This window comes from Clarias gariepinus, chromosome 24, assembly GCF_024256425.1.
Source record: "Clarias gariepinus isolate MV-2021 ecotype Netherlands chromosome 24, CGAR_prim_01v2, whole genome shotgun sequence".
Classification (NCBI taxonomy): Eukaryota; Metazoa; Chordata; class Actinopteri; order Siluriformes; family Clariidae; genus Clarias; species Clarias gariepinus.
Window position 1 is genome coordinate 15,931,311 of NC_071123.1, and position 20,181 is coordinate 15,951,491.

A 20,181-nucleotide genomic window follows, 5' to 3' on the forward strand; every position below is an offset into this window, starting at 1 on the left:
TCTTTAAAAAGTGAATTTTTGCACAATAAAGGTGCCCTTTAAATAAACTACTATACGTTGCTATTCAGTTCACCCATTCTATGTAACAGGCAAAAGTCTTGAGCCCCCCTCATTTCTTCATATCTTACTTCCAAAGAGCCAGACTTTCTAGTATCTTGAATGCAGTCCTAAAGAAATCATTCTTCAGGCATCATGAAGGACTTCTTTTACTTTCGTTTTTCGCACTCATTTCCAGTCCAGTCCCTGTACCTGAGCAGTTTCAGAGGAGTGTTTTTGTCTATTAAGCCACACAGTGACATGAATCATTTAAGCATAAATATCCAGCTAACTTTAGGCATGAACCAGTCGGAAACAGGTACAGATGATGACAGATGAGCAGGCTGGTGATTAAGTATACTGGTGATTCTGAATGCTGGAACAGACGAGAAGGGAAATGAGGTCGCTGCTGAAACAATTTTTTATTTGTATCTTTAGGCACTTTCCGGCCTTTAGCTCAATGATACATCTGGTAATTCTGGCACAGTGGTTTCTTGTCTCAACCTACAGCTAATCTTGGATTGAAAATAAAAGGAAAGGGAAAAAAATTGCTTTTGGTAGTAAATATATTTAATTGATTTGGTTTTTGTTTTATAAATGTTGGTGCTGAAGGGCCTTAAATTAGTTTTGTTCCAAAGTAAGTATCCTGTCTTTTAGTGCTACAGTATGTGCGTTTTGTAGCAGGTCTTGATATTTGGCAAATACAACCTCACAGAACATCATAAAACCTTTTTTTCACCATGCTATTATTTATCATAAATATTATGTTAATATATTATTTATCATAAATATTTCACATAAATGATTGCAAAAAGAAAAATATGTCGGCAGTACCAAGTACTAACATGATTCAATAGCTTGCAGATCCACCATTAGCAGTAATAACTTAAAGTTATTGTTTCCTGTATGACTTTATCAGTCTCTCACATTATTTGTGGAAGAATTTTGGCTTATTCTTCCTTACAACATTGCTTTAGTTCACTGAGGATTTGGGGAATTCGCATATGCAAAGCTTTCCTAAGGTCCTGCTACAGCGTTTCAATTGGGTTGAGGTCTGACTAGGCCATTCTAAAACTGTGATTCTTTGATTCTATTTTTTTTAATCTATTCTGATAAAGATTTACTGGTGTGCTTTGGATCATTGTCCTGTTGCATGACCCAATTTCGACCACGCATAAGCCAGACAGATGGCCTCACATTTGCCTCGATAATTCTCTGGTGCATAGAGGAGTTCAGAACTTCATCTCACTGTGACTATGGAGAACCAACTCCATAGTCAAACATACTCCAACTTTGAGTAAAGCTCAAAACTCTCTCCTTTTATAATCATGGCAAGTAAATTTTAACCAGGACGTAGGGTCTAGTGGGGTTAGTTAATATCACAAGTAGTTCAAAAGACCTATAGGACTGTCAATCATTCAAGCTGAACAGTAAGTTATAGAACTGTATTCCAAGGTTAAAATGCTGAGCCTGGCAGGTCTGCATTACATTACAAAAGTCAAACATACTAATCAAAATCCTTTACTTAAATCTTCAGCCTTAAACAATGGAGTGCTCGTGTAATGCTGTTTCGAGTTCTTATGTGTATCAAGCAATATATATAATGCATGCATATGTAATGTATAAGCAATAAGGAGACCAAACACAAAGGTTTATGTATTGTATTTTCGTAAGTACTTACATATAAGTGGGGAATACAAGGGGTATTTTTTTTTTAATCCAGGAAAATACAGGAAGTCGTAACAGTGCTCTGTACATTAAGAGTGAGGCAGCACAGCACTGCCATTTCCGTGCTTTAGCAGGTTCCCATAGAGACGAGCTTAACGGACAAGTCCACATCAGATGATGAGGTCATGGCAAATGCCTAGTAGCACCTCCTTTAAACACAAAAGATGCGGTTTCAAAAACAGCAAAAGATTTGCAAACGATTTGTCTGCATACTTGTTAACAATTTGAAATGAAAAACATTGAAAACATTCTCTTGTGACATTAAAATTATCCACGGAAAAAAAAAAACAAGAAAAACTTGGTGTGTGAGAGAAAGAGAGAGAGAGAGATAGAGCTGCTACTAGAAACTTGCCAGTAATATCATTAAGCAATAGCGCCCTATTGGTTGACCTTAATAACACACTGGTCATGTTACTCCCTTTAGAGTTTACATTCATCCAGTGCCACCATCGCTGTATGTGTGAATTGCTTTGGGTTGGAAATCAAAATGATATTCAACAGGTAAAAACTTAGAATTAAAGGATTTGTGTAGCTTGGAAAAATATAAAGAAAAATATACAGCTTGACATGTTTCCTTTGTCATTTTCTTAACTTAAATAAATTCCATTTAATCAAGTACATAGTTTTAATAGAAACTTTGAATGAAAAAGACTGGGTTGCTCTCTAATTGTAGTTTAGAAGGTGCTCCAGGGATCAGTATTAGGTCCTCTGTCATTCTGAGGTCACTGTTTAGCCAGGATAAATCCAACAAATAAACAAAATGACACAAACACTTTAAGTCATAATACAATTATTAATGGGTGAAGGTGAGCAAGACACGTGTTACACAATAATGAAGGAATGGATGTGTTTTGTGAATGAAAGTCTGTAACTCATAGAAACTTTTCCCGAACCGGAATTCCTAGAACAGTAATTTCCCCACTTGTTAAATGCAAACGAAAACATTTCCACACTAGTAAATAGCAGTGCATACACTGACTTTGATGTGCGCTATATAAAAAACTATTGTATCTATATGATCAGTGTATCAATAAAGTTTCAGAGATGTAAAGAACTAAAGAAATAAAACAAGACAAAACTCTTGCATAAAACAAGTTTTTTTTTTTAAACCAGCTAATGGCATTTACCAGTGTAAAAAATGCAAACATAATACATCGCTTTCAGTCTTATTTTAATAATTAAAAAATAATCAATATAAAAAAACAGGTGGTATAAATAAGAGTAAACAATTTTGAAAAACAAATTAGTGATCACAATTAGCGTTACAATTTAATTAATCTACCGCACAGATTTACATATCCTATATTGCGCTCATGTACCTTTCCTTTGTAATTATAATATAATTCGCAGTCATTTGCATGACCTACAATGGTTTAAACAAAAAAAAAAATTATGAAATGTCTGACAAATATGGAAGCTACAGAGGTGCCAAGATGTCTCACAGAAAAATACTAGCAAACCAAAAGAAGAAAAAAAAAGAAAAGGAATTTAATCATAAAAGCTTTAGCGAATGTTGGCATATAAGATGGCTCCTTGCTAACCCCGGACGCCACCCGTTTACAAAATTGGAGCTTGTGAAGTCACTGACATAAATGAAGTTGCCGTGAAGAGAAGCAAATGTGCCTCTTCCACGTCCTGCTTCCTTTCAGTAAATATGATAAACTGCTGATGTCGGCACCTCTGTACCCATCCTTTCGCAAGAAGAACTGGAACATGAAAATGAATTAATAATAAGCGCCAGTAGACAATGATATGGGTATGTACACAAGAGGCAAAGTGTCTGGAATGGCATGCATGTAAAGATGTCACAACATTATATGTTCTCTACTGTTCTTTATGCATGTATGATTAGATAATTATCACAAGACACACATTTACAAATCAGTAGGGAGGTTGGGGATGGATGGGTAATAACAGCTGGCTGTGTCTTAAACTCTCCATTCATGCATACAAATGCTGGAGATATGAAGATATTTTAATGCCATGACACACAAAGTGGCTTTCTTCATCTCCGCTAAGATAAATTTTCAGTTACACACAGTAGCCTGGGTAGTTCCCTGTTTCGCATTGAACCTCTGGGATGTAAACAAGCACATTGTCAACACAATGGTTGCGATGATTAATATTTATTTAATAAGGCATCTGACTTTGACATCTGTGATGACGTGCTGAATGAATGTAGTATGACGTAGAAAATGCAGACGTGCGACATAGTAATTATATGTAAAAAAGAAACGTGGCACGAAGATGATGGGAAAGAAAAATAATATTTGTCAATACTGGCCAAAATGCTGTACCGTCTTAGATATTTACTGAATGTTAGATTGCCAATGATTGCACAGGGACAACCCTCCTCAAACACCTTTCTCTGAGTAAAATGGAAATCTGCACTACAAAGGCCTCTTTGTGGGAGAAGAATACTCTGATGTTTGAAAAAGAGAAAGAGGGGGGAAAAACAACTACAGACACAGTGCGGCATTCCTCTGAGAAATCTCCTGTCCACAGCAGGGTGACCTATACCTTCTCCCAACCGGAGTGATGGAGCACTTGAGGAGTCCTTTACGACACCACTGCTCAGAACTCAAAAGTCTCTGTGTTCCCTTTGAGACAGTATGTCCTCTTTGCCTGAGAAAGGATGACATACACTCCTAAAGCCATTTGTGCTAGCAATTAAAAGATCACCTAGTCTCTTATTTGGCTTTCCATCCACTGTTTTAAGCAACAGTTCCAAAACACGCGTAGACGTTTAAAAGAGCATGAGCACTGTGCAAAGTATCACCCTGGAGAAACAGGACAGCAAGTCCTTAGTCACATTCTCCATTCATGTGAAAAGATAAATTTTGAAGAGTGAGGGTGGGGGAGAAAGAGAAGATTAGAAAGGAAAGGTTAGTTTAAGAAATCCGAAAGCCACCATTAGGGTATTTCTTTTATCCTGCGCATGTAGTCATGTAGCTCTTCAGGGTCCTGGAACCCCATGTCCTGACACACCCACTGGATATCATCATCATCGGCAATGGGGATCGAGTTGTAGGGCAGCTCGTCAGCAGGAAGTGTGGTAAAGGTGGTGAATTTGACTCGTTTACGCTTGGATGTAGGAGAACTTGCATCTTCGCCATGCTCCTTGGTGGAGCCGCCCGAGCTTCCATCTCCTCGCCCATGCACTTGACTTTGCACGCTTGTTTGGGAGCTGCCGCTGCTGTGGTGATCTCCGTGGCAGCAGGTCTGTGGCCCTTCTAAAGCATTGCTCGGACTTTCTGCTGTCTGGGGTGAGAGGTCGCTCTGAGCTTGTAAGGGCTGCCCGTTACCAAGGAACACCCAGTGATGGGAGTGGTCCATGTTGGCTTGACCTTCGGGTGGAATTCGCTTGTGACGGTACTTCAGGACAAACACAATGCAGTTGATCAAGAAGACAAGAATGGCCAAGCAGAAGACACCCAAGAGGGCATACATGCCAATCTCCAAGTCAGTCATACTGCGGGGCGAGTGGGTAAACTCATCTTCTTCACTCCCTTCCTCCACAGTTGGCCTATCCTGGTTACTGATAGTGGGGAAGTTGGTATAGTCAATTGGCACACTTGCAGGCTGCTCGTTGGATGGCTCGTATCCAGTACTACCCATACTAGGATCAAGGATTGGTTTTCTTGTGTTGAGTGGCACTTTAGGCTCCATCTCCAGATCATCTTCTAACTCTTCAGAATCATCAGGCCCAAACCGTACTTTTACGTAAACTGGAGAAGAAGCTATAACACTCTTTCGTTTAGTCTTCTGGCATGCTTCACATATGGTCATTTCTACACGTACAAGCTCCCCGGTTCCTTCCCCCTCTGCAACAATGACTGGCCACCTTTGCTGAGGCTCCTGGATAATGGAGGCCACCTTGTCATCCAGTGTGGTGGCATTAAGGTTGTAATCCTTGGGGTCATATATGCTTAGAGGGGCTGCTGTGTTGTCACTAAAGTAAGCCCAAATGGAGAGGCTGGCTTCCTGAAAAAAGAAAGAAAAAAAGAAAATGGAAATAAGTTATGACTTAGCATTCCCCTGAAATACCATGGCATTTTCACGCCAACACTGCACCAAAATTGACCATGTTTTATCATGAAACAAGAAATCATTAGAGCGATAATAAGCATGTTTTAATGGATATATAACTGAATCTAAAACATATAGGTTAGCTATATTTGGTCAATCTTTAATGAAAACCATTGGAGAAAAAGATGAGAATTATAGTATGTAATGCAAGAACAAATTATATGCGTAAAATGCTGCAGGGGTCGTTATTATGTCATCTGTGATTCTTACCCCAAGTCTAAAAGTCTTTGTTTACTTGCAAATATTAAAATGCAGACGTCCTAAGCGAAATGCTATTAGCTGTTAGATATAAAAAAAGACTAATAATGTATTTCAATTGTTTTCAATCAGTCTTTAAAAGGAATTGTGCATTTCTTACTACATAGCAGTTGCTCATTACATGTAACAAGAAGCTTTTATTATTTCCAGACTGTAGCACAACAGTATGTTTTGCATCTCGGGCATGACACTGCCTTTGAACCCATTTGTTTGTCCTTGAGGTTTAATGAAGCATTATCATATCTAACCTTAGCATTCACTTCATTAGTATTGGCAGTGCATCACAGCATGGCTATATTCTTTGTAATCAAGCCTTTGTTATAACCGCAGAATGTTAACATCAAAGCCACCCTGCCATCATACAGTCCGTGTACTTATGGTGCAGCTAACCAAGAGAAAAACCTCTGTGCCTTCACAGCTTTCGAATCGAATCTGTCAGGAACATGGACCGAAATGTAATGTCACTGACGCAAGCCATGCGTTCGTGTCACACATGAAACAAGCCAGGGTTTAAGAGACGACTTCCCTTTGCTTCGACTTACAGCTGAAATGACAGCACCCCATGTCTGATGGAGGTCAGGAAAAAGGAAACCTTTTTTGATACAAAGCATTTTTTTCACCAGCTGTGGCAAAGTCTTTGTCCACCCTTTGTCTTCCTCCCACTCTCCTCACATACACATACAGTACACTACAATATAAGGAACAAAGCATTTCGCCCAGGGAGACACTACTGCACTTAAAAGGCTTTGAGAGTGTCACTAATGTCATACTGTCTGACGTTCTCCCCCAATTGCAATCTGCCTCGCTTTTCAGGAAGAAGGTTGTCTTTGGCATGCACGGTTCATCTAAATCAATAAAGAAGGTGCACTTTTGGGGTAAGCCTAGGAACTTCATTAGTTGCTTTAGAATAAACGATTGAGATGGTTCTCTTAAATTTGCTAAATATGGAAACAAAATGAAATATAAAAGTGTATAGTAGTAGTTTTGTGTGGCCTAGAACTTGGGTTTGATTTTACAATATTTCATTATTTATAAGACTATATTTTGTATTGTGATTTATCCCTTGAATGGTTCATCAGACAGGTATATACTATAAAAATCATAGGTTTGCTCTATTTCTGAGAATTTCTGAATACCGCGCCTCCTGTTTGTATCTGTTTAGAACACATTATTTGACTATTCTACATAACAAATTGGTATTCGGTTACACGGCTATGGTAAAGTTTGAACTAGAATCAAAACTTTCACACAAAGGCTGTGCAGGATCATTACAGTGGACAAAGTAGAGGCGCAAATGAGGACAATGCATGCCAGTTTCTGACCTGCCGCAGCTTTTTTCATTTATCATGGATGGCAGATGTACGAGAGTGCTTGAGGGCGAAATTTTCTGGCCAACGGTACGACGGCGGTGACTCCAAGCTTTTCCTCTGAGAGGCAAGTGACCAGAACAAAGGACAGCTATTGCTGGCTTTTATGGTGTCACCTTTTATGACCCCTGCATTACACTTATTAAATCCACGGGTGGATGAGCTGCGTGTGTGAGAGGAAGTGGTGGTGGGGGGAGGGTGATGGGTGGTGGCAATTAGCCTTCGATGCATGAGCGGCCAGCCACCATTAGCTGCTTTTTTTTTGTTGAATACAGAGAATGGAACGGGGTAAAAAAAAAAAAAAAAAGGAAAAACAACAAAAAAACAACGGATTGTATTGGAACAACGGATCGCGCTCAAGATGTTGGACAAATTAGCGATGTGCCGTTTATTGGTCCTTGCTCTGAAATACGGGCCTCAATTAAAGATTGGGAAGAACCACAAAGCAAATGTGCAGTGCTCCCTCGATGCGGGGAAGGAACAGACATTCTTTGGCTTCTCATTAAGCAGGATGCCGTCTCATTAGGAGCAGTGATGCTGGCTGAGATTTGAATTCATCTGAATGTCAAACAAGCCTTTATTGCACCAATGGGGCTCAGCCTGGTAGAGCGCGCTAGAGCTATAATTGGCCAGTGGGGCCCGGTTTAAGATTCATTTGTCGCCACGTGGCTGTGTTGACCTGATTGAGATTATAGAGATTAAAAAGGGGAAAAATGAGCTGAAATATTAAGCAATTAATGCTATAATAGAGCAAAAAAGCTTTGTGAACTGTTTTTTTTTAATATTTGTTAGTACTTTTATTTTCTGTGCAATAAAGTAAAAACGAAGATACAGCTTCCTATTGACAGCATTTTGAAAATAACTTAAATTATTAAACTGGTTAACTTTTTAGAAAAGTTTGTTTCTGACACTATCCATCTTTTATTCTTTTTTTCGTACGAGGGTAAAGCTTATAAACATTCTTTATATAAATATATAGTATATTTACAGGGTTATCAGATCAGTAAGGATGTCTAAAAAAACTAGTCTCGACTTGCTGATCTTTACAAAGGCAGTATAAAGACTAAGACGGGTAGGGACAAGTTAGATGAAGCAATAATATAAACTTTTTTTTTTAATATGAAGGAATCATGCAAAAATAAAAAGAAAGCAGTACAAATATGGTTGTATGATATTCATTTTCTATTAACCCACTAAATAATCAACAGACGTAACCATAAAACTGTAAATCTAAACACAAGGTCTCCACAGTGAGGCATGGTGGTGTAAGCATTGTTGTTATAAAATAAAAAAGGTATGACCCCTGCCCGTTGTCCAACAATAGGCCAATATCAAACAACTTTTCCAGGGGAAATTTTAAATGAACTTTAATTGAATTTTAAATTTAGTTTAAATGCAAACATTATGCAGGAAGATTTGGATCTGAAATTACACCAAAAGTTGGTGCTACCAAATATTGTCCCCCACTAAATACTTCTTTAAACAACATCTCTTATTATTTAAATAGTTAAACAACAGTTGTTGTCACAATAAAAGTCAGATTAGACACAATGTAAAATTTTATAGTAGAAAATTTAAATAAATATATTTTTTCACAGTTTGAATTTAAACCATCAGGGTTGTTGATATTCACTAAGCCTCACATTTGACATCTTTGCTGGTGCATCTATTTCGGTTAATTCTGTTTATGCTGTAAAACACACATGTGCATTGCCACAAACAGGAGGATTGTTTAATTGCGGGGGAATATTACTTAATTATGCCACAAGGACCCGCCTCGCTCTTCCTCCACCTCCAAAGGTTAATCTATTTATTAAAATCAGGTCGAACGCGAGGACACTAAGTGATAGTCAATGATACACACCCACCACTAGCTACAAGGTCATTTGTTATTTATCTTATTTTTAATGCGTCGCCTGTTTTTTAGGTACATTGCTATTGCGAAACAACCTGCAAGTACCTGTTTAAGAGAAGACAGTGTCTGTAGCCCTGTTGCCTTTGCCACCATGGTGTGACTGTTTCCTGGACTGGGTTGAAGACTCAGGCTGAGTCCGGAGATGGCATGGACACGCAGATCCATTATGGAAACTTTGTCATCCAGTACAGAGAACGGTGCCTCGCCCAACACGGCTTCCACTGCAAGCGGGGATTCAACCTAGGGGAAAAAACAATGTATTATTTTTTAGGTATAAATCAGTGATGGGAAATCAAGGAGACGTGTCCAAAGAAATGTGTCAAAGAAATGTGACCAAAGTCTATGTTGAATTCGAATTTAAGGGAGAAAATGAGAACAGAAAAGGAAGCAAGAGTCCGAATATTTTGTGGGTAGATCATACACAGATGGATATTGTTTGTGCAACGGACAAAATAAGAGCTAAAGCCAACGTAGTTGGTTTCATCAGGCGTCCCAAAAGCTGCCATTTTAGAGCCACTGTGACCTCCTTGCTGAAATCTTCTGCAGGAAAAAATAAAAAAAATGCTAAGAAGCATGGTGTTTTTAAAGCTATTTGTGTCTCCGCTGTGTAAAACCTCGATCCACATCTAAAATATGCTCGCACACAAAAAACAAAAACATTTTTTTTTGAGTGGAGGGTGGGGGCTGGTTCACGTGTTTGCTTTATTCCTTTTAAGAGATAACAGGGCTATCTGATTATCATTCTTTTGCGGACATAATTCATAGGAGCAGACTGTGAGCAAAGCACTAAAATGAAGCGTTGAATTATTGAAGACGGCTGATTTGCCCGAGTCTTTCCAGCTGGGGAAAGAATGGACACAAAGGCGTTAAACAAAACTCCAATATTCTGCCAAGAATTGAAAAACCAATTCAAGGAGGATCCAGTTTCCCAATAAGGCTTATTTAGGAGCTGATGATGAAGATGGTTCATTTTAAAATAAAACGGTTATTTGACATTTATTGTAAGGCCACTAACAGTTTCTGGGGTTGAATCCCAAATAGTGAGAAACGGAAAGTAGTGTGTAAGTTAAAATTCATGCACCACAAGTAGTGCCGGTTCAGGGGTTAGAGAGGGATTTGGGATTTAGCCTAGTGTTAGGAGCTAGTTAGCTTTCAGCATGCTGGAGAAAGTTAGCACTCGTTAAACCAGCAGTAATGAAAGATCAAAACACACCAAGGACAATTTGGAATGATTTAGAAGCATTTACCAAGGAGACAAAGTGTTCTTTAAACCGACATAATGCCAGCAGATGTGTTTTTTTGCTAAAAGTGGTTCTGTGACTCGAATATGGGTTTTGGCAGGCAGCTACTTTTCTTTCTTTTTAGTACTCTGGAACGTACTGTATTACTTTCACTCATGGTCATTCTTGAAAGGGCCAGCTGTTTGCAGGGAAACCTAAAAGCACACACGCATCTGATCGATGTCATCCCGATATATAAAGTTACCCTGGTAAGTTTCACTTACTGTATGAATCTAGCATATGAGTATTACTCACTCACTTATTGTCTACACCGCTCTTTCCTGTATTCAGGGTTGTGTGGGGCCTGGAGTCTATCCCAGGAGACTTAGGGCACAAGGCAGGGTACACCCTGGACAGGGTGCCACCCCATCACAGGGCACACTCATTCACACACTACAGGTAATTTGGGTATGCCAATTAGCCTAATCTGCATGTCTTTGGAGTGTAGAAGGAAACCAGGATACCTGGAGGAACAAGTTTCACTTTTTAAATTAAATGTAAAAAAGAATGCTCTGTTTACTTTACAGCATAAGTGTGGAGGAAAAATAAAGTTTCTGTATAGCGAGAATAACAATGTTGGGATCTAAAAATCCAAATCTAACAAGAAACAAGGGGAGGAAAAAAGTTTAATCAGTGGGGAAATGGCAAAAATGCCATAGCTATACTAACTAGCTTTTTCAAAACAACTTCTACAAAAAAACATTAACATCAATGAAGTTGTAGCTGATTATGCCATTATTTTCACTCGCGGTTGAACCCCGATTCAACAAAAAAAAAAAGAAGAAGAAGCATTATATTAGTGCCAATAATGGTCTGTATAATGGGCTCAATCACATTGGCTTTGGAGGTGGACGGATTTAACGAGCGACCAAGCGGGCAGCGCAGCGGTTCTTGCCCATTTAGCCCTGAAAGCCCGTAATGGCTTTTAATAGTGCTTGAAAATCTCCAGCCTCTGCGCTGTGCATTTGGCAGTACGCTGTTATTCCATCTCTCTTTAAAAAAAAAATGCTCTCAAAACGAGAGCTCTCCAAAAGCAGCGATGTACCTTTATGCATTTTGTACATCAAGCCTCATTAGACGGTCACATCTGTTAGGGCGCGATGTTCAGCCAGGGTCCAAGAGGCTTGGAATCGCATTTGTTTTTCCTGAACGGATGGCGGGGTTCTGTCTGCGTCATTCGGCAACGTACCGAAGGATGGCCTGGTGCGTCCAGGTCTGTGCAAAGACATAGACTGGCTGTTCTCTAGTCAGATCCAGCAATACCCCAAAATACTTTTTTACAGTTCACCAGACAGCCCAGTATTTATATATTTATTTATATATTCATTTAGGCTGAGGTGTACATAATTAAACCAATCATTTTCCTGACTGCGGTTTTCTTTTTCCCTTAACAAGTTGGGGGGCACGTTTCAAAGCAGAGGGACGTCTAGCATGAGTGACTTTGTCTGTGTGTATGAATGAGTGAGAGTGAGAGAAAGCACTAACGTCTGCCAAAAAAGCTCATTTGTTTCAGATTCAAGAAGCTTGCAATTAGTTTCTTGTGTGCTGGCTGCTACACCTGTGTTTGATGTCTGCATTTATAACAGCCAAAGTGCTGTGTACTTGAAGAGCTTTCTGAGACTTAAAAAAAAAAGTCTTGCTAACTAGTTTTGCACAAAATTAATTACAGCAGTTGGTATACACGGCTTACCAATTAATTCACAAGACTTCAAGTAATCCATTCTAAAAAGCCGAGCGTGTGAACTATTTATATAGCTGCTTGAGCCCATTAAATGTAGTACATTTCAAAACAATGCAATATTGATTCACTTGTGTTTGCTTTGAAAGAAAAAGTGCATTAAAATGTGCATTTCCTGTAATAAATAGTGCATGGGTGGGGGTACTTTTCTGCAACTACTGGAAATTGCATGTAAAGTGAAGTGGCCAATTCAGTGAGTCAAAGTTTCTTAATGAGAGAACAATGATTTTAAAGATTCTAAATGAAATAATAAAGTCTTAAAACAAAACAATCACTTAATAAATCGAAATAAAACAATAAACAAAAGATTTAAAATAAAAAACGATGATTAAAAGAACTCTACATGTAAAATGCAAAGTAAAAGAAAATTAATCTGCTGTAAAAATTCAAAGATAAATTAATAAAGAGGCAAAAATTCCTAACTGAAGGAACAATTATTCAAAGATCCACAAGTGAAAGAAAAATAATTCAAAGGTTTCAAAATGAATAAATGATTCAAAGACTGAAAAGTGACTGTTCAATGATTTAAATAGTCATTGATGAAAGAATGAAGAGTTGTAGATTGTAGCAAAAGAGAACAATGATTAAAAGATCCCAAAGTATCCTAACTATCCAGATTTTTTTTTCTAATTAGATTCCATCTTTTAAATCTGACAAATTCTTTTCAGCTATCAATCTAAATGGGAAAGGAGCAGAGATACACAATGATTTCCAAAAGACCAGTTTAGCCCTGGCATTTAATTATTAACAACCCCCTTCTTTCTGGAATTAGCTAACTTCCTTTGTCAGTGAGAGATTGCCTGATTGCAAAGGTCGCAGGGTGCTATAGTTTTGTCACAAGACTAACACTTTATGCTAAACACAGTTATGTCAAGGCAATAATGTTGATCATAGCCCTTTACATAATATACACTATGTATGTTTGGGGTGGCGCGGTGGCTTAGTGGTTAGCACTGTCGCCTTGCACCTCCAGGGTCCGGGTTCGATGTGTGCATGGAGTTTGCATGTCCTCCCCGTGCTTGGTGGGTTTCCTCCTGGTACCTCTGGTTTCCCTCCACAGTCCAAAGACATGCAGATTAGGCTAATTGCCGTTCCCAAATTTCCTGTAGTGTGTGAATGAGCGTGTGTGTGTCCTCCTGGGATAGTCTCCAGGCTCCGGGATAGTCTCTGATTCTGTATACTGGATAAAGTGGTATAGACGATGAGATATAGACATGTGTTTGTGTGTGTGTGTAATGTCGATGGATTTTATGGTTCGAGACGGTCTTATCTTGCGCTAAGGAAGGAAAAAAGTATTACAATAGTTCCATTAGACAGAGAAGTAATAGTTTTAGATTATTTCCCTGAATTTAACCTCTAATGACAAATTCAGGAGAAAGATGAAGCTGAATAAAACGCTAATCATGCTGACCCTGGAGTCCTTGCAGATACTGACTCGAACGCACAGACTCCTCATTACCCATTTTCTCCTTTTCAAATCTTTCATTTGCCCTGAATGTGCCGAGGAAATTAGCACCGTTGAGACTGAAGAGACTGAACCGTGTAAGCTTAGGCCAGTATATATAGATAGCAACTTCGACTCCGACATGACATTTGTTTATTCACTGAGTCACCTTCCATCTGTGACTGAAATGTCATGACGAATAAAAGGCTAAGGTAACTTCAATGACACAGGCTCAGACTTCGACGTCTAAGCAGATTTGGAAAACACAGGGGTTATGTAACGCAGCGGGGCGATCGTAATTGGGCTTTGTAGATTAGGTGGAGTGTTTGCTGTCATATCTACTGCTGTCATATTAGTCTAACCCATTTCCTAGAGAAGGCCTGTGTTCCGTTTCAAACTAATCCGATCCAGCATCAGGAGCTTTACATAAGAGTTGGAATTCATATACTGTTGATTTTCCAGTCACTGACTACTTTAATCTATGACTACTAAAGTTACTGGAATTCACTGGAAATTGTTCTCGACTATCTGTATTGGACGGTTGGCATTTTAAGAGTTGAAATATAAGATATATATACAACTTGATATAAGCCAATGGTTCTCAAACATTTTCTGTCATTCTCCACTTAAGGGGGTGGGCGAATTTTTAAGCCCCACTTGTCAACAAAATGATAACGAAAACAGCCAAGTTTACTATTTATTGAAATATCAATTTCTAAACCAATAAGATCAAATAACACCAAGTTCAAAACAGAAAAATATACGCACCACAAGTGAGGAAACTAGAAATGCCAGACTAACACTGCCTGATAAAAGAGTAATTTTTAACAAAAATACAGAAACATCAGTATACACATTGGAATAAATGAAATAACATATATAATACCGAATGTTTCCTTTTATATTGTTCCTCTGCAATTAACATGCCGATGTTAAACCGTTATTGTTGCACTATGGTTCCACTTTTTCTCTGATGTTATTTTAATTTACTTGTATTAATGATCCATTTCTTTGCGTGTGATTGTTTAGTTTCGAGTGTCCGATTTTTATTGTAAATAAAGAAAAGCATGAATTAGAATAGGTACTTTCCTATTATTTTTCACTAATTCCCTCTTGTTCATTTATTCCCTCAGGTTTATTTATTGTGTAAATAATTTTAACATAACAGGTGGGCTTGGTGGGCCTGTGTTCGTTCCTGTGCCTCGTACGGAGCCGTGCAATTTGGACCTTTTGTATGTCACTCCTTTCCTCTAAATGGGAGTAGCTGGTGAAAAGGGTTTAAAAGGTGGCAAAATGTTGGCATCCGTCATGGCCCTCTCTACCTCCTCTTTACTTGCCCCAAACACATTCTGCCCCTCGCCACCAGGATTAGTCTCTTCGTCCACATCAGCTAATTTCCAAATCCCTAATTCATATAATCCATCCATCCATCACTTCAGCTTTTATTTGTTGAGTTTTTTTTTTTAAGGATTTTATTGAAACAGAATCTGATGGTGGGTAGCTATTATAAACAAGTTAAAGAAAAGTGAATAAAACACATGCTCCTTCCTAAACCTCTTCCGGAATGCAAATTAGATTTGGTAAAATCAGAACCACTCCTTCTTGCCCCTGTTTCCTATAAGGCTGATAATGCACCAGCTGAGCAAGGCGCCACCTCTTTGCGCTCCCTCTAAAACCAAATCAAACCAGGAAGTGCTATCAGTAGCGTCAACTGGATGGCTAATCTGTGCTTGAGATGGCTCTTCAACCCACCCCTGCCCCTTACCTTCAGTATGGTAGATCCCTGCTCCAGGGCCACCAAGACAGTGTGATCAACCAACTCGGCCACACGTGGATCCACAACTTTGAGCGAGTCTTGCACCAGGTCGGTGACGTCCACCTGCCAGTCGGGCCCCAGCATGGTGATCACCTGATTGGTGCCCTCGCTGGAGGTAGTGTGGAACTGCGTGAGAACCTTCACCTGGGCTCGTTGGTATTGCAGAGTGCAGCCACGGCTCACCTTCCTCTCATCTTCGTCGTCATCGTCACTGTCGCGAGCCGACCTGTGTGGGAGGAAAACTTGTCATTTTAATTGAAATTTCAACATCCTGTTGTGTCCTGTACTGCAACTGTCGATAGCAGACTCATCATCTGGATACTGCTCTAATAAGTGTCGCCCACCATATATATATATATTTATTATATACATTATATATAAAATGTACTGTATAAAAAACTTTGACCTCCCTGTCAGTGTGAGGGATGAACAAGAGCTGCGCTCCCAGCCTGCTTTTGACATGCAATAACTTAGAGATGGAACATGAGATCGTTAAGGACTATATGCCGCCTGCAGGACACAAGGGGGGAGACCTCTGTCTTTTTTTTTTTTTTTTTTTTAGATGGATAGTCACACTGGTCAGAGTTTTGCCTATTCACACTATATACTGTATTCTAGGTACATTCTATTCATTTATTCTTGACTTGTTTTAAAAGAATCTTAGTCCGGGAAAAATTTTCCTACAATGGAACTGTCCATATGGTACTGGAGGTAAAAAAAAAAAAAAAAAGAGTCATCATAAGGGAAATCGAAGGATTGATCCAAAAATCAACCACCACCCCCCACCCCGCTTGACTACCTCAACAGTTTCTCAGCTTAACAATGATTCAGATCCTTCTCCACTTCAGACTTTATTAAAGGCCTGGTTACAGTACAATATCTCGTTTGCTAAATCTACAGGAAATAAAAACTTTATCAGTGCTCGAAGCTGGAACAGCAATATATTAGACGCGGAACACGGACGAGTCTTTCTTTAAAGATTTCCGTGATCTATGTTGAAGCTCACTGCGGAATTGGATTAGTATCATCAAATCAGATCACATTTCCATCTAAATGGCCCATCTGAATGAATTTAATTAAGCAGGAAGTAATTCCTTCCCCCGCCCCCCCTCCTCACAGCTCATGTGTACAGACCTGAAAAGCTCAGATATCCATTCTGGAATACATAAATTGAAAGCCGATGCTTTCCTTTTCCGCCTGCCAGCGATTAATGCTGGAAAATAGGAGTCAACTGTAAAGACCTTTAAAATCTTGAGTTAATGAAAAAAAAAAAAAAACACAACCTGTGAAAATGCGCAGTATCATCTTTTCCAAAATTATACACATTAGGACTGAGGGTGGAGAAAAAAAAAGTCTTAGATGCATTCCAAATTGCATTTTTGGCCACAAGTCAGGGCCAAGTGTACAAACTTAGGCCACTTTGCAAACAACTTTATAAAGATATTGACAATTTTTTAAATGTTTTTTTAATTAAAAGGACAAAATGAATTAGACAACTTGCATGCTCCTTGCATGCACCTGAAATAGTCTTTGAATGCAACAACCAACGTGAAATCTAATGCTTCACACATTGAGATGAATTGAGATGTGTTTAATAATCACATCATGGCACCTTCCCCGACCCTGCGTAGACTAAACATGTAAAGTACCCTCCCCATCCTGAATCAAGAAGTACCATAAATGAAAAAAAAAAGCAATGTTATGCCTGTGGAAAAACAAAGAAACAAATTGCAAGTAAGAGTTTAGACTATAAAGGTCAGGGTTAGCTATAATAAAGTGTTCTGGACAGAGGAGACCTTTACCGATGAGACGGAAAGAGGATAGTATTGGATAAAAACGAGCAGTACTGTACTGTAGCTGCGTTACATTTAAAGCATCACCAGGTAAGGCACCAAAATCTGGCCGTTCCTGTGTCTCATAAAATCCTGTTAAATATGACCACTGCATGTAGGATTATATTGATATAAACTATTTATATTTATATGAACTCTTGAGATGTTTGCTGTTATGGAATATTGTGCTGTAAGTTTGTGGTTCACCCAGTATATCCCCAAACACTGTTAAATTAAGCGTGACATTAAACCACATAATCGTTCTCTTATTGCGAATCCATTGGGTCGCAATAATAGAGATCCAAAAATCCAATTATTGAAGAAACCAAGTGCAATTACTGAGACTTCTTTCGATAACTTTGTGATAACCTGTTGCAATCTTCCACTAAACACTGGCAAAGTAATAGTGTTTTTTTAATACGGTGATCATATTCAAACAACACTGTTTCTCTTACTCTCACATGCACAGGGATTTGGATAAAAGCAGTTTAGTGAACCAATATCAGTGCTGTTATGATACCATGCTTGTTTCTTACGATTGTCTACAGACTACAATCTATGCTTTGCACTAATATCCAGAAAATAAACTACCTATTCTTCCTGTTGTATTCATGCATTGATGAAGCATAAGGTTGGTCAACCCTAAGTGCTAGAACCCTATCAGTAAGTTAAAAGGTGACCAAGGTGCAGTAAATTGCTCACAATTGTTTTACGAGTAAACATGCAGAGAAACAGTAACCAATTCAATTCAGCGAGCACTGAGCAACAAGACAAGCGTACTTAGTTTTCCCCCTGGCTCCTCACCTGCTACTACTCGTGACCCTGAGACGCGCAAAGAGTTGTACTTTGGATAAAAACCATATCTCACCTGCGATCAGGCAGGATCGGGACCCTCCAACCTTTGATAAAGCTCAGGCTGTTATCAGACAGCTGGACGTTTAGAGGCAGCTTGGGCACCCACACGGTGAGCTCCAAAGGGGCGCTTAGGTGCTCGTAGCTGAAGATCACACGTGCGTTCATGGATCCTCGTGCCTCCTTACCGTTTACGTACACGTAATCGCAGTTCATGGATACCTGTGGGAGAAGAGAGGGAGAAAATGTAGTCGATATATAAAAGAGAGTCCTGTTTGGGCATGAACTGCAAGTTAGGGCAGTACGGTGCTATTGGTTCAGTGTTATCTTTTGAATAATTGTAAACAAGTAAAATGCTCATAATGGCATTGGTCAATAAGGACCAGTTGTGCTTTTTTTAACAGCCGAGAATCAAAACATGTTTTGGTAGACCAGAAATTCACATATTGAATTATTTGAACTTCTGCATCTGTCTGTGCAGCTTTCTTGCTTGCTTTTAAACTCTTATAGTGATAACACCGCAGACGGCCCTTCATCTAAAACAGAACCGAAACTCCATTACCACATCATGAAATCAGCTCAACCTTTCTCTACTTCAGTAACTTACTATTTTCCCAAGCCAATCCTTTACTTCACCCTTAAACGCACAGTGACCTTTAATAATACATTACTTAGTTTAATAAAAAGATAGAACTTGTATTATTTTATTTTTTTTGCTTTAGGACACATCTATGATTTATCTGGAGGTTTTGGGCAACTGACATTGTAATCAAAGGGTACCTCATACTGATGGAAGTTGGAAGACGTAGTCTTCACAGGTCATGAGATTTATCCTGCATCATTTATCAAAGTACTCACACCACATCCAGACGAGTAATCCACACTGCAGGAGCAACAGGAAGAACTCTGGGCCCTTTAATGCACTGAGATTATGTTGATATACTTGGGACAAGATATCCATTCATTATGCCTAAGCTTGGTCAGGGTCACTGAGGATCCATAGCCCTGCGCAGGATTGTTGGACACAAGGCAGGCAACATGCAGTAGATGGAGTTATTTAGCATAGGCAATTCATCTATCCAGTTTGTTTTCAATAGACGTCATCTGTGATCAAACCCAAAGTAAAAAGCTCTCGGATATATCTGTCTCCAGAAAACATTTGCTTGTTATTATTTAAACCCACTCAAGGTTCTTTTCAAAGTTGCTCTCATGGCCTATTCATTGGTAATTCCACTAAGGATACTGATAAGTGTCATGGGGGATCTGGGGATGTCTGAGCAGCTAAGTGTCTATGACACTAGTCAAGTGGCAAGGAGATACTCAGCGACAGATATGACTTAAAGGTCTGGAACTTCCAGATTTCTTCCTACGCACTACTCCTAGATATATAAAAAAAAAACTATAATAATCTTGTGAAGACTATATCAGGACCAGATGGTATAAAAAAGGCTGATTCTGAAAAATAAAAGCACCCTTCTGACTTTTTAGCCAGGATGATTCGCGCATGCATATGTAATGGAGCACTGATGGGTATTTAAATTGACAGCACATTTGTGGGGTAATAGAGTGGGCTAACGGTTTAATGTGGGTTAATGGCACCGCCGGATGAAATGATGGCGATAGCAATTAAGGAATGTAGTCAATGATTTTGACATTGATCCCAAGACCAAGTGTTAGAAGACCAGGTTTTAAATACAGATGTGGGTTTTAAAATGTTTGGTCAGTACCAAATCTCGAGGTTTAACAATTTATCTTTTTTTTTTTTAATTATTGTACTGATTTGAAAAAGTTATCAAAATGGGTATTTTGTAACAGAAGACTTCTGA

At 38.9% G+C, this 20,181-nt stretch overlaps 1 protein-coding gene across 2 annotated transcripts in view; it reads right to left on the minus strand.

The window, feature by feature from the left end:
* Positions 1–1,692: 1,692 nt before the first annotated feature.
* tmem132e (transmembrane protein 132E) overlaps positions 1,693–20,181 on the minus strand; it is a 285,151-nt gene continuing 266,662 nt past the window's right edge. For both annotated transcript variants that reach the window (XM_053485508.1, XM_053485506.1), the window contains exons 6-9: positions 18,372–18,577; positions 15,621–15,897; positions 9,439–9,633; positions 1,693–5,748 (exon numbers count right to left, since the gene is read on the minus strand). In XM_053485508.1, the coding sequence (XP_053341483.1) occupies positions 4,678–5,748; positions 9,439–9,633; positions 15,621–15,897; positions 18,372–18,577 (1,749 nt within the window). In that variant the 3' untranslated portion in view covers positions 1,693–4,677. The remainder of the gene's footprint in view (positions 5,749–9,438; positions 9,634–15,620; positions 15,898–18,371; positions 18,578–20,181) is intronic.